The sequence below is a fragment of the Pseudorca crassidens genome, chromosome 19 (genome assembly GCF_039906515.1).
Source record: "Pseudorca crassidens isolate mPseCra1 chromosome 19, mPseCra1.hap1, whole genome shotgun sequence".
In the NCBI taxonomy this organism is placed as follows: Eukaryota; Metazoa; Chordata; class Mammalia; order Artiodactyla; family Delphinidae; genus Pseudorca; species Pseudorca crassidens.
In genome coordinates this window covers 5,241,843-5,256,208 of record NC_090314.1, presented here as the reverse complement: position 1 = coordinate 5,256,208, position 14,366 = coordinate 5,241,843, and the positions used below count along the sequence as shown (strand labels likewise).

General features: G+C 38.0%; 1 protein-coding gene and 1 pseudogene across 14 annotated transcripts in view; one reads left to right on the top strand and one right to left on the bottom strand.

Annotated features, from left to right (window-relative positions):
• The window catches only part of NCOR1 (nuclear receptor corepressor 1), a 143,200-nt gene that overhangs the window by 38,873 nt on the left and 89,961 nt on the right, over positions 1-14,366 (top strand). For all 14 annotated transcript variants that reach the window (XM_067715487.1, XM_067715486.1, XM_067715491.1 and 11 more), the window contains exons 5-6: positions 1,532-1,714; positions 13,365-13,478. In XM_067715487.1, coding sequence (XP_067571588.1) covers positions 1,532-1,714; positions 13,365-13,478 — 297 coding nt within the window. The remainder of the gene's footprint in view (positions 1-1,531; positions 1,715-13,364; positions 13,479-14,366) is intronic.
• Positions 3,592-13,061, bottom strand: LOC137212507 (nucleophosmin pseudogene; annotated as a pseudogene).

Sequence of the window (14,366 nt, the reverse complement as noted above, 5' to 3'; positions counted from 1 at the left end):
GTTTTCAGGCTCTCAGGATCAAGCTGTCTCATAATTAAGAAATAGCCTTTGAGATGGACGAAGACCTTAAAAAGATTTGAAAAGTCTGCATTTAGTTTTCATTTAGTGCAGGTAGTACCTGGCTTAGTTAATTCAAGAACTGCTCTGCTTTTCAATGTTAAGCTAACTAATGAAGATTGGAATGTTGAAAAGAAACTGCGAAGACATTTTCTCCTGTACTTTTTTGTTTTTAAAGGTTGATAAAAATCTTTATACCCCGAATCTGATTTTTATTTTGATGAAACATACTATTTTCTACTGGAAGCAAATGACCTCAAGGATTAACAAAGGAAGCATAAACTATAGGGTTTATGGCTAGCAAAGAATTGACTGTAGTCTAAATGCAAATGATATTGGAGCTTTAACAATATTATTACTTCTATTAGGATCGCTGTTGTTTTTGCTAATGCTCTGCTTACAAAGTTTAAGTAATAACCATAATCCTATTTTCCCCAGAAGTCTTTATATTAAACTATACTATTACAGAATATCAGACTTTTCAGGAATATACATGTTACGTTTTAGTTGAAATCTGTGTTCCAAGGTGTTTTGGAACAACTATCCAGGTATAATTAAGTGCATTCTTGGTTGGAACTACTGATTTCTCACAGTTAATTAATCTTATTTAATACTTTGAGGGCTCTAGAGTCCTAGGAACTATGCTCATTCTAGGCTTCTTATACCCTAAAGAAAACTAGTACCTTAACCTAAAATTTATCTGCTTTACAGTGTTGCTTATATCTTCGCTTTAGACTGGAGATTGGTAGGCTGTATGTGTGTGTGTGCATGCGTGCATGTGTGTGTTGACGGGGTGATAGGTTTTGGGTGGAGGGGCCTTCAATCTGCTGTAGTCCCCTGCTGGTTTGGAGCTGGAATGGGATGATATATTTGGCTGAAGAGATGTTATGTGCGCTATAGGGTAGGCAGGCTTAGTCGCCCTTTATGAAGGTAGGCCTGGGTGATTGTAGCAACAAAAGTTCTAGATCATTTCTCGGACTTCTGTACCTCACTGTTGGCCCTTGGAAAGTCTGAAAACTTTTTGATAGGAACAGCCATATCATAGCTGTTATGTTGGGTGGGCACACAGGGTATGCATGTTCAGACCTTTTGGAGTGCCATTACAAGGAAATGGCTGAGGAATTGATATCTTCCTTTGCCGTAATTGCGTTATTATTTCTGCAGAAATTAGAAGTCTCAGTATCGTTGTACTAAAGGCTGATTAGCCACTTAGCCACCTCATTCTGGATAGCTTTTAGGATCTTCAAAATTGTGAATGATATGTCTAAACGATAAGCATCAGTGGTGTGGGTTTGTGTGTGTGTGAGAGACAGAAAGGGAGGGAGGGAGAAAATTGCTACCGTAGGACTGCCACCTACAGAGAGCACACATTGCTCTGCTAAGCTTTAAAATTCACATTTTCAGTTAAGAGGACCTTGAAGCTGACATTGGCTGTTGGTGAGAAATCATTTGTTCTTGATTTTCTTCCTTAAAGGATCCAGCATTTGGAGTCAAACATGAAGCTCCTTCCTCTCCAATCTCTGGGCAACCATGTGGAGATGATCAAAATGCTTCACCTTCAAAACTTTCAAAGGAAGAGTTAATACAGAGTATGGATCGTGTAGATCGAGAAATTGCAAAAGTAGAACAGCAGATCCTTAAACTGAAAAAGAAACAAGTAAGTGTTTGATTTTACTGCTTAATACATTCTCAGAATGTATGTTCGTCTCCCTAAACAAGAGAATGTTGAACTTTCTGAATTTTTAACTTTACGTAAAGGAAATCATGCCTTGTATGTTCTGTGACTTGCTTATGTTTGCTGTTAGTTTCCTTAGTTTCATCCATTCATTTTCTTGTGGTATTGTCTGGTTTTATGATTCCAGATAGCAAAACTTATTTGTCTATTCTGTGTTGGCTCTTACTGGATGTGTTGTTTCTAGTTTCTTGCTATTCCACACATGGTGCTATGTTTTTGGTTCATGTGTAGACAGATTTTCTAGGGCGTGTGCCCAGGAATGGCGTTCTGTGGCCTGAGCATGTGCACGTGTTCGCATGTGCTAGATGAGACCACATCTGCTGAGATGGCAGCACCATTTATACTCCCACTGGCAGTGTGTTCACGTTCCAGTTTGTGCATGTTCTTGCCTTCACGTGGATGTGAAATAGTTCTAATTTGCATTTCTCTGACGAGGAATGAGACAGAGCTTGTTTCCATTTGTTTATGGGTTGTGTGCCTTATGTGGATGGTTACTTTGTCATTTTCTTATGTTTAGTGTTTCCTGAAGCCTCTCGTCAGGTATGTGTATAGCACGTGTCTCCTAATTTGTGGCTCGTCATTTCACTTTTTGGGGGTGGGGTGGGGGGAGGTGTTTTTTTTTTTCAGATTAAGAAAGTGTACTGTTAAAGTGTACACTTTAGTGTACACTTTTAAAGTGTACAGTTCAGTGGCTTTTATATATTCATAAAGTTGTGCAACTGCCATCATTATATATTTCCAGAACATTTTTATCACTTCAGAAAGGAACCACATATCTTTTAGCAGCTACTCTATTTCCCTCTCCCCCCAGCCCCTGGCAACTATAAACCTCTTCTCTCTATATATGGATTTGCCTATGCTGGACATTTCAGATAAATATAGAATCATAATATGTGACATTTTGACTCCTTTTATTTAGCATGTTTTCAAGAGTCACCCATGCTGTATCTTGTATCAGCACAAAATTCCCATTGCATGGACATACTGTGTTTTGTTTATCCGTTCATTAGTTGATGGCATTTAGGTTGTGTTCACTTTGGGATGTTATGAATAGTGCTGTTAGGACACACTAGTTTTTGTGTGGACATGTTTATTTGGTTCTCTTGGATATATGCTAGAAGTAGAATTGGCAGAGTCACATGACAAATCTCTGTTTAAAGCTTTGAGGAACTGCCAGACTGTTTTCCAAAGTGGCCGTGTGTCATTTTAAATTCCCACCAGCAGTGTATGAGGGAGGGTTTCACCTTCTCTACTTCCTTGTCAACATTTGTTGTTGGTTTTTTAAAAAATAGCTATGCTAGTAAATGTGAAGTGGTATCTCATTGTGGTTTTGATTTTCATTTTCTTAGTAACCAGTGATGAACATCTCTTTATGTGCTTGTTGGCCATTTGCATATTTTCTTTAGAGAAATGTTCGTTCAGATCCCAGTTCCCAGTTCTTTTTTAGCTGGGTTGTCTTTTCATTGTTGAGTTGTAAGAGTTCTTTATATATTCTGCATACTCAGATGTATGATTTGCAAATATTTTCTCTCATTCTGTGGGTTGTCTTTTTACTTTCCTGATAGTTTTCGTTGATGTACAAAACCGTTATTTCCTCTATTTGATTCATTCAAATATTTATTGAGCATCTAGGGAGATACAAAAGTGATTAAAACATGGTCAGAGAGGTAAATCAAATGAATAAATAATGGAAGGCAAAGTATAAGATTCACTGAATCACAGCAGTCAAACGAAAGTGCTGTAGGAAATCAAGAGTGAGATTGCTTCTAGCCTGGAGAGGGGTGTGGGTGGCTGGAAAGTCAGGAACCGGGATTGAGATTAAAATAGAAGACTTCGTCTGGATTGCTAACGAGACTCAGTTTGAACCCTCCTTTGTATTCGTCTCTCCTTTTCCTCTCTCCCTGTCTTAATTTACCAGGACTGTTCATTGTGCTTTTTCCTAGACTTGCCTGCATTTTTACTTTAATGTCTTATACCGAACTAGGTCCTTTTGGTGTTTTAGGAGGTTTTTTTTTCTTTTTCTTTTTTCTCTCTGTTTCTTGGAAGGATTCTTGACTTCTTTGCTCTTGGTATTTGATGGTTTTGAGTCTTTTCCATTATGGTTTGATTTTATGCCTTTCTGGCTGGAGTATCGTACAGATTTCTTTGCTGGAGCTTTTTCTTCAGCTTCTCTTCACCTTCATCAGCAAGTTTTGCTTGTTTTCTGTGGAACCTTGCTACCACTTCCAGATACACTTAGGGGTTTCACATCCTCCTCTTCTTCATCTTCTTACTCTGCATCTTCTAAGTGCTGTCCACTAATAAGTACAAGCCCTGAACTACTTTTAGACCACAGGTAGTATTGTTTCAGAGCCCCCCAGGGAAGCCATTGGCTGTACAGACGTTATCAACCTTGCCAGGGCTGCTTTGCTTAGGCTGCCTCTGCTTCAAGAGTGTGCACTTCACCCTTTGCACCAGCTCCGAAACTGACCCTTCCTAAAGATAACTGCTCATTTTCATCATTCTCCACTTTGAAGTGATAATCTTTGTTGGTCTTCAGTTGACAACTAAAAGATAGTTCTGGGGCCCCAGGGGCACACACTTAGGTGGGAGAGAAGGTGGACAGAGATAAGTGACTTCCTTTCAGAGGACAGCTGAGCAGGACAGAGTCATACCGGGGCGGAAAGTTGTTAATTGTGATGAAGTCCAGTTTATTTTTTCTTTCATCACTTGCACTTTTGGTGTCATATCTAAGAACCTTAATCCAAGTTGCATAATCCAAGGTCACAAAGATTTATACCTATGTTTTCTTCTCGGAGTTTTGTAGTTTTAGCTCTTACATTTAGGTCAGTATTTTGGTGAACAGAATTTCTGTAGGTTTTATATGAGACTACCCTGGGACCATTGAAAGAGTTTACTTATATTGTCTTTTTAAAATTTTTATAGTTTTCTCATCAAATTATTCTTTTTTTAAAATTTATTTTTATTTATTTATTTTTGGCTGTGTTGGGTCTTTGTTGCTGTGTGCGGGCTTTCACTAGTTATGGTGAGCGGGGACTACTCTTCGTTTTCAGTGTGTGGGCTTCTCATTGCGGTGGCTTCTCTTGTTGCGCAGCATGGGCTCTAGGCACGCGGCCTTCAGTAGTTGTGGTGCATGGACTCAGTAGTTGTGGCTCGCGGGCTCTACAGCGCAGGCTCAGTAGTTGTGGTGCGTGGGCTTAGTTGTTCTGCGGCATGTGGGATCTTCCTGGACCAGGGCTCGAACCCGTGTCCCCTGCATTGGCAGGCGGATTCTTAACCACTGCGCCACCAGGGAAGCCCTCATCACATTATTCTTAATCTACCAGAAATTGAATTTTTGTGTCTGCCTCAAGGTAGGGGTCAATATTCATTTTTTCCCCTGTATCGATAATTAAAAAGGTCATCCTTTTCCAACTGTTCTACACTTTTAGCTCTATTATAATTCAGGTTTGCATCTATATATGGATTGATTTCTGGGCTTTGTGGTCTTTGTGTTCTTTGTGGTACTGATGCAGAAATAGAATAGATATCCTTCTGATTACTAGAGCTTTATTCTTTTTTTTTCCAGTGAGGCAAATCCCACTTCTATGGGCATGATTTAGCTTTTTTAAAGTTTTTTACCATCTCATATAACTTTTAGAATCATTTTTTTCAGTTTTCCAAGATACCTTTCTGTAATTTTCATTGGAATCATATATAATACAGAAATCAGTTCAGGGATGATGGTATCTTTATCTTAATGACTCTTCCTGTCCGTGGCTATGGTATATCTGTCTATTTAGGAGGACTTTCATGTTTTATTACTTTCTTTTATATGCCTTGTGTTAGATTCAGCTCTAGGAGCTTTATATTTTTGATGCTATTGTTAATAATATCTTTTCAAAAATTATATTTCTTCTAACTGTTGCAGTTTTTTTTCACATGCTAGAATTACTTTTTTAAAAAAATATTGAAGTATATTTGATTTACAGTGTTGCATTAGTTTCAGGTGTACAGCAAAGTGATTCATATATATATGGTCTTTTTCAGATTCTTTTCCATTATAGGTTATTACAAGATATTGAATATAGTTCCCTGTGCTATACAGTAGCTCCTTCTTGTTTATCTTCAGTCTTTTTTTTTTTTAATATATGCCAGCAACCTCCCTAAATTATCCTTGTAATGTTAATTACTTATTTGTAGATTTTTTTGGGTTTTCTATGTAGGTAATGGTCATATCAACAGTAAAAAAAAAAAAGAAAAAAAAGACAGTTGTTTCTTTCTTTCTAGTTCTTAAACCTTTTCCTTTTCAGTTGCCTTATTGCTCTGCTTAAGACTGCAGTGCAACATTGGGACTTTCCTGGCAGTCCAGTGGTTAAGACTTCACCTTCTAGTGCAGGGGGTGCGGGTTTGATCCCTGGTCCGGGAGCTAAGATCCCACGTGCCTCTGCAGCCAAAAATCTAAAACATAAAACAGAAGCAATATTGTAACAAAATTCAATGAAGACTTTAAAAATGGTCCACATCAAAAAAAATTAAAAAAAAAAAAAACCTGCAGTGCAACATTGAAAGTGGTTATTCTTGTTCTTTTCTGCTTTTTCAGGAATGCCTTTTACTTTTTACTACCACTGGTTATGATGTCAGTATTATAGACATCCTTCCTCAGATTGGGAAATTCCCATCTGGTCCAGTGTGCTGAGAATTTAATCATGAGGGACATTGAAGTTCACCAGATGCTTTTTCTGCATAAGTTTGTTGATCTTATTATTCTCCTTTAAAATATATTAATAAGGTGAATGACGTCCGTTATTTTTCTAGTGTTAAATCACCTGTGGATTTCTACGTTTAACCTAACTTAGTCATAATGTATTATCTGTTTTTAATAAATTGCTGGACTTGACTTACCAGTATTTATTTTGGGATTTTTGTATCTTATTTGTGAGATAGATAAGCCTGTCATTTTCTTTTCTTATACTGTTCTTGTCTGGTTTGGTAACAGATCATGCTAATGTCACAACCTTTCTAAACTCTGAAATAGTTTAAGATTGTAATTATTTGGTAAAATCAGCTGGATCTAGTGGGTATTTTTTGTGTAAAAAGTATTTTAAAATTAGTGATTCAATTTAAAAACATTCACTTCTATTTCTTCTGGAGATAGTTTTTCCCCTCATTTTGGGGAATATAGTTGTATCTTCTGTATCATGAGTTTCTGCTTCTTATTTCCTCTTTGGTTTTATTCTGCTCTTTTATAATTTGTCAACATTAACTTTTTAGTTTTTTCTTCCCCCTTCTCCCTGTGCACTACTTTAACTTCATTCAGCAAGTTTTAATTTATAATGCGTTTTATTATCCATCCTGGTTTCTTTTTCAACTCCTGTATTAATAAAAGTGTTCTTTTAAAGTTCTTACATAAAAATGTTTTCTTGACTATTTTTGGTTATTTGATTTCTAACTTTATTGTGGCCAGAGAGTATGGTCTCTAATACCCAGTCTTTTGAAATAATTGGTTCTTGAATTTTGGCCTAGATGATGATCAATTTCATAAAAATACTCTGGGCATACTTGAGAAGATTATGTATTCTCTACTTTAAAAAATCATCCATATCTTCTCTCATTTTTGTCTGTAACTTATCAATTACCACTATGATTTTGGATTTGTCTCTTTTTCCTAGTAATTCTCAATTTTTAAAAAAATTGAGGTAAAAAAATTGACATGCAACGTTATATTAATTTCAGGTGTATAACATAATGATTTTATATTTGAATGTATTGCAAAAAGATCTCCACAATAAGGCTAGTTAACCATCCATCACTCCACATAGTTACAGAATTATTTTCTTGTGATGAGAACTTTTAAGATCTACTCTCTTAGCAACTTTCAAATATACAGTACAGTGTTGTTAACCATAGTTGCCAAGCTGTACTTTACATCTCCATGACTTATTTATTTTATAATTGGAAGTTTGTACCTTTTGACTCTATTCACCCATTTGGTCCATCTCCCCTCTGCCCCTGCTACCACCAGTCTGTTCTTTGCATCTACCAGCTCCTGTTTCTTCCCCTCCCCTCCTTCCTCCTTTCTCCTCTTTCCTTCCTTTCTTTCCTTCCTTCCTTCCTTCCTTTTTTTTCCTACCTTCCTTTACCTCTTTCCTTCCCTTCCTGTCTTTCTTTCAGGATTCTACACATAAGTGAGATCCACCTGTATTTGTCTTTCTCCATCTGACTTCACTTAAAATAATGCCCTCAGGGTCCATCCATTTTGTTGCAAAAGATGAGAGTCCATTCTTTTTTTAAGGGTGAATAATAGTCCATTGTGTATATATACCACATCTTCTTTATCCATTCACCTATTGGTGGACACTGAGGTTGTTCCCATGTCTTGGCTATTGTGAATAGTGCTGCAGTGGGGCCCGCTATAGTACCAGCATCTACGCAGTGGGGGAGCTCCCAAGAGTGGCTGCTGCCAGTGTCTTGTGTCCCAAGGGTGAGCAGTGGCCGGGTCCACCCCCCACCCCTGCAAACCCCCCCCCCCGCCCCCACCACCTCTCTGGGAGACTCTCCAAGACCAGCAGGTTCATATTAGTGTGGAAACACGGGCCCCTGATTTTATTGATGCTTCTCTTCATCTCTTCTGTCATGAAAGAGAAACTAAACACAAAATAAGCCCCAGAAAATATGTCCAAGCCTAAATTCAGATGCATGCTAGGATTCGAAGATTTCTGCCTTTCAGCCCAGCTCTTGAAGAAATTTATACAGTGGCAGATGCAAGATTTCTCTGTAGAAGAGACTCAGGAATGGTGATGTGTTTGCAAGGAAGAGCTGGGGCTAAACTGTCTTTTAGGCAAACTGTATTTGCCTAAAACTAGGCTTGTTTGGAGTGAGCTGCCAAATCTGCTAGTGAATTCACATTCCCCTGGGAAGCCTGCTTTTTGGAAGGTCTTCAAGAAGTATTGAACTTTCAAAAAAGTCTGAAAACTATAATTGACCCTATATGTGAAGGCTCATGAACTAAACTGGGTTCTGACAATGTGGACAGCAACCTCCCAGTTACCGCTTTCCATTCTCAAGTGGCGCTGCTTCAGCTCTTGTAAAATCCTCAAATTCCTACCTTAATGGCCAGGAGGAAATCAAACTGTGGAACTAGTCTGCACCTCCAAAGCCCCAGCAACCCCAAACTCTGTTATCCTCCCTTTCATTTCCCATTTTGACCCCTTTTAATGATGACCCCCCCAAAAAAAAACTGCTGCAGTGAACATGGGGGTGCATATATCTCCTTGTTCATGTTTTTTTCTTCGGATAAATACCCAGAAGTGGAATTGCTGGATCATATGGGAGTTCTATTTTAATTTTTTGAGAAACTGTTTCCGTAGTGGCTGCACCAGTTTACATTCCCAGCAACAGTGCACAAGAGATCCCTTTTCTCCACATCCTTGCCAATGCTTTGTTTACCATAAAGTCTGCTTCGCCTGATATTGATGTAGTTAGATCAGCATTCTTTTGGTTGATATAGGTTAGTGTATCTTTTTCTTTCCCTTTACTTTCTGTGCTTGTATTTTAGGTATATCTCTTATATAAGTATGTATCTGGGTTTTGTTTTTTATTGAGTCTGACAAACTGTCTTTCCACAGGGTAATTTAGTTCTTTTAAATTGATGATGATGTTCCCTGGTGGTGCAGTGGTTAAGAATCTGCCTGCTGGGCTTCCCTGGTGGCGCAGTGGTTGAGAATCTGCCTGCTAATGCAGGGGACACGGGTTCAAGCCCTGGTCTGGGAGGATCCCACATGCCGCGGAGCAACTGGGCCCGTGAGCCACAACCACTGAGCCTGCGCGTCTGGAGCCTGTGCTCCACAACGAGAGGCCACGATAGTGAGGCCCACGCACCGCGATGAAGAGTGGCCCCTGCTTGCCACAACTAGAGAAAGTCCTCGCACAGAAACGAAGACCCAACACAGCAAAAATAATTAATTAATAAACTCCTACCCCCAACATCAAAAAAAAAAAAAAAGAATCTGCCTGCCAATACAGGGGACATAGGTTCGAGCCCTGGTCCGGGAAGATCCCACATGCCACAGAGCAACTAAGCCCATGCGCCACATCTGCTGAGCCTGTGCTCTAGAGCCCATGAGCCATAACCACTAAGCCCACACTCTACAACTACTGAAGTGCAGGCGCCTAGAGCCCGTGCTCCGCAACAAGAGAAGCCACCGCAATGAGAAGCCTGCTCACCGCAACGAAGAGTAGCCCTCGCTCACTGCAACTAGAGAAAGCCCACGTGCAGCCAAAAATAAATAAATAAAATAAATAAATTTATAAAAAAAGGAAAAAAGTTGACGATGATGATTGGTAATATCTCAATTATTTTAAAACTATTTTATGCTTTCTATCTGTCTTTTTTTTTTTTGGCCTCACCATGTGGCATGTGGGCTCTTAGTTCCCTGACCAGGTAATGAACCCATGCCCCTGGCAGTGGAAGCACAGAGTCTTAACCACTGGACCGCCAGGGAAGTCCCTGTCCTGTCTTTTTTATGCTGATATTGATGTTCTTGTTTGTTTTTTCCAATCCTTATTTTGGATTGATTGTCTTATTCCATCTTCTCCTGCTCCACCAGTTTGGATTTTATACATTATTTCTTTGTTTATAGTGGTTCCCCAGAAATTTTAACAGTCTGTTTAACTCGAAGCCTAAAACTAAGTAGTATCTTAACCATCTTCTTGAGTATAGGAGGGCATAGAATTTCTTGATTTCTTTCTTTCCTCCCGACTTTTATGCTATTGTTGTCATATATTTTAGTTCTTTCTTATTTTTTTCAAAACTGCCAAAGACATTATTATTTTATATGGTCAGTCTTCATTTCGGTTCACCCACATACATGTCATCTTATTTGCCCATCGTTCCTTCCTGCAACACAGATCTTCCATTTGTGAGAATGTGCTTCCTCTTGAAGAACGTCCTTTAGAATTTCCTTTAGTGAGGATCTGTTAGCTGGAGAGTTCAGTGTTTGTTTGGTTTTCATAACTTAACTGTTGTCTTTTACTTATGGCTGTTATTGAAAGGTATCTTTGTTTGGAATGTGGTTATTTTCTCAGTTTTCCCTGCATGCTGTCTTTTTCCTTTCATTGCGAAGAGATTAGCCCTTAGTCTAATTTGTGTTCTTTTGTGGAGAGTGAATTTACTCTCTGGCTGCTTTCAGTAACTTTTTGAGTGCTGTTGTTTTTACTATGATTTCTTTAGAAGTAGGTGTTTTTTTGTTGTTGTTTTGTTTTTTAAATATTTCCAGGTTGAGACTCACTTGACTTCCTGAATGTGTTAGAGTTTTTCATGAGTTCCGGAAAATTCCTTAGCCATTATCTTTTTTACAAAACCCTTTCCTACAGTTTCTTTATCATCTTTTGAAAGTCCTGTTAGATGTAATATTTTATCACTCTGTCTTCCATGTCTCTTAATTGCTTTTCTTTCCCATTTTTTCCTTTCAGGCTTAATTGTGTGCAGTGTCTTCATTTCTGTCATATCTGCTGTCAAGTGTATTTTCAATTTCAATAATTATGTTTTTATTTTAAGCACTTATTTATTTATTTGGCTGCACTGGGTCTTAGTTATGGCACGTGGAATCTTTTAGTTGCAGCTTGCATGTGGATCTAGTTCCCCGAGCAGGAATCGAACCCATGCCCGCTGCCTTGGGAACGTTGGAGTCTTACGTACTGGACCACCAAGGAAGTCCCTCAATAATTATGTTTTTAGTGCTGGAATTTTTATTTGGCTCATTTAAAAAATCTGCTTGGTCATTTAAAAAATATCCCCCCCTTGCCTTTTTTTTTTAATATGTTGAGCCCTCTTTTATTTATTAAATCATATTAGGTTTATTGACAATTCTTTTAAGTCTCAGTGGGTCTTATTCTTCTGGGTTGGTCACATTTTTACTTTTCTTTAGTTTCTTCATGTATAAAATAGTAATAATACTAATAACACCAACTGAATCATGAGATTGTTGTATGAGTTGAGATAATGAATGTATTAATATATGTGTCACATAGTGAATGCTTAATAACATGTAACCCATTAAAATAATTAAAAATGAGACATAGTATATGACTTATGAGATATACAGGAGCTATAAATTTTATTGAAGAATATAAAAGACAACTTGAGTAAATAAATACAGCAGAATAGAAACACAGTATTAATAATGTGAACTCATGTTAATTCACATTTTATACAATTTCAATAAAAATTCTAACTAAATTTATTTTTAAAGTTTGCCAAAATTATCATAAAGTTAATGTAAACGAATAGGTGAGGAAAGTTTGTTTGTTTTGTTTTGTTTTTAGACTTTCTGTTACTGTGGTTTTGTCCCAGGGCTACTTAGCTACTAAGAACAAAATGTGATTTCCTGAAACTTGTTCATTTCTTTCTCTGCACCTACTTAACGGGGATTCTAAAAGAAGGCCCTCTGAGCAAGGGAATAAAAAGGGCATGGTTGAAGAACTCATTCCCATAAAAATGATCTCAGAACGCCAAATATCTTTTGCTCACACAGATAGGTTGCAAGAGTACTTTCTGTTCCAAAATGGAAGTGGTCCTCACTGGAGGATTTTTATCCTTTCATTTGGGTGCGGTCTGACTTAAATGACTAGGAACCTTACTTGGTAGTATAGGTGATTTTTTTTCTGCTAGGCCTTTGGTAGACTTAACCATCTTTACCTAATGTCTTTTTTATCATTTCATTCAGTGAACTTATATCCATGTAGCTATTTGTTGAGCATTTACTAGGTATCAGGCACTAGTTAGGTGATGGAAGACAAAAAGCAGTGAACTTAGCTGAGTCAGTCCTTACTTCAGTAATAATGGTAGGTAATAGTGACTGTTTATAGTTGCGCTTGCCGTATATTGAGTCATTTAATCCTCTCAGAAAGCTATGTGGTAGGTAGGATTAATATCCCTACTTTACATGTGAGGGGTTTGTATACTTGCTCAAGATTGAGGTGAGGACTAGAAGGGGTCCTAGGATCAAGTCACTTGCAAAGGGTGACCCTAAGGCTGAATCCTGGGCAGAGTAATTCAGATAGGCTCCTGCTTTGTGATTGCACACACCAGCAGTCCATATTCTTTTGGTTTTCCCAGGGCCTCTTCGCTATAGAGTATAGTTTGGCAGGGGAGTAGGGTAGAGGATGGTGCTGTGCTGACTTAAGGATTAACCCTTAAACATTCTACCATACTCTCCCCGTCAGACATTAACACATACTGTGTATCTATAACACAGAAAAGCATTATTACAGTGCCACAAAAGGTCATTGTGATAGAGGTAGATGGGCTACCTTCATATGTTTAGATTCTCTTACTATTTTGCTTTAAATTTATCAGAATTAAAATATAAAAGGATTTTTCAAATGATGACTTATGTTGTTTAGTTATTAGTCAAAATAAATCTGATTGGGTTTGTTAGAGCCTTTGGGTCCATTAGGCCCTAGTAGATTAAGTGATTACCCTATAGAATCAGCAAAGCATTGCTCAGAAGCATGTGTTATCTCTGGTGATTAATTACTAGTGGGGCTGATGTGCAGCAGATGCCTGACTCTTCCTTTCTGGGTCTCTTAGCAACAGCTTGAAGAAGAAGCTGCTAAACCTCCAGAGCCTGAGAAGCCTGTGTCACCTCCTCCCGTGGAGCAGAAACACCGCAGTATTGTCCAAATTATTTACGATGAAAATCGGGTAAGTTCATGCCATTCCCGACGGCACAGGCCTTTAAAACCACTGGACTATGCCTTTTCCAGTCATCTGTGTATTCTGTGGTAATATTAATTGTATTAAACCTGCTTTCTGTTATAATTTTTAATGTTCTTAAACTTTGACTGAAGCTTGGTGTTTTTTCTTTATATACTGAAGAAAAGTTGATAGTTGTGTCTTAAATTATTTAACATTTCATTTGCATTTTATATGGTATAATACTATTTTGTGACAGTATAATTTTATCAGCTGAGTCTCTCTCCTGTTATATAAATAGTGGTAAGCAAGTGTGTAGCACATAATACAGCCATTCTGTAGTTTTTCACTTTATAAGCAACATTTAATGCCAAATACACTATTCTAGTAGAGATGGTCATTGGACGTGGAAATGGCTTGCATTATCTGCTTCAGAACTGATAGCTGGGGTGTGCTTTGAATTTTAGTTACAAAGTATGAGGCCATTGACCTTTAGGTCAACTTTCCTTTTTAGGTTTGTTAAAATAATTTCTTCTTTCATACTCATAATTAAAAGTGTCCACGGATTTAGGAAAGCCAGGCCTCAATTCTATGAATAATTTTGTGACGCTGAAGTTCGTTTTTGGCCAGAATCCAGCCCAGGAACTAGCAGTTAAAGGGAAACTGATTTCACCTTAATGTGAAGAAAACCTTTCAACAGAGCTGCTTAACACTGGGCTTCCAGAAGCCCCCAGTTCAAGAAAGAATTATATGCTTTAAGTACTATGGTAGAGAATTGGCTTGTCAGCTTAAGGTGATCATAAGGTAGAAGTTGGGGATTGTCATTTCAGTTTATTTGCCTTGTAGTGAGTGGAGTCTTACACAGGCATCCTGTAGCAAGGTTAGCCCAGATCCTAA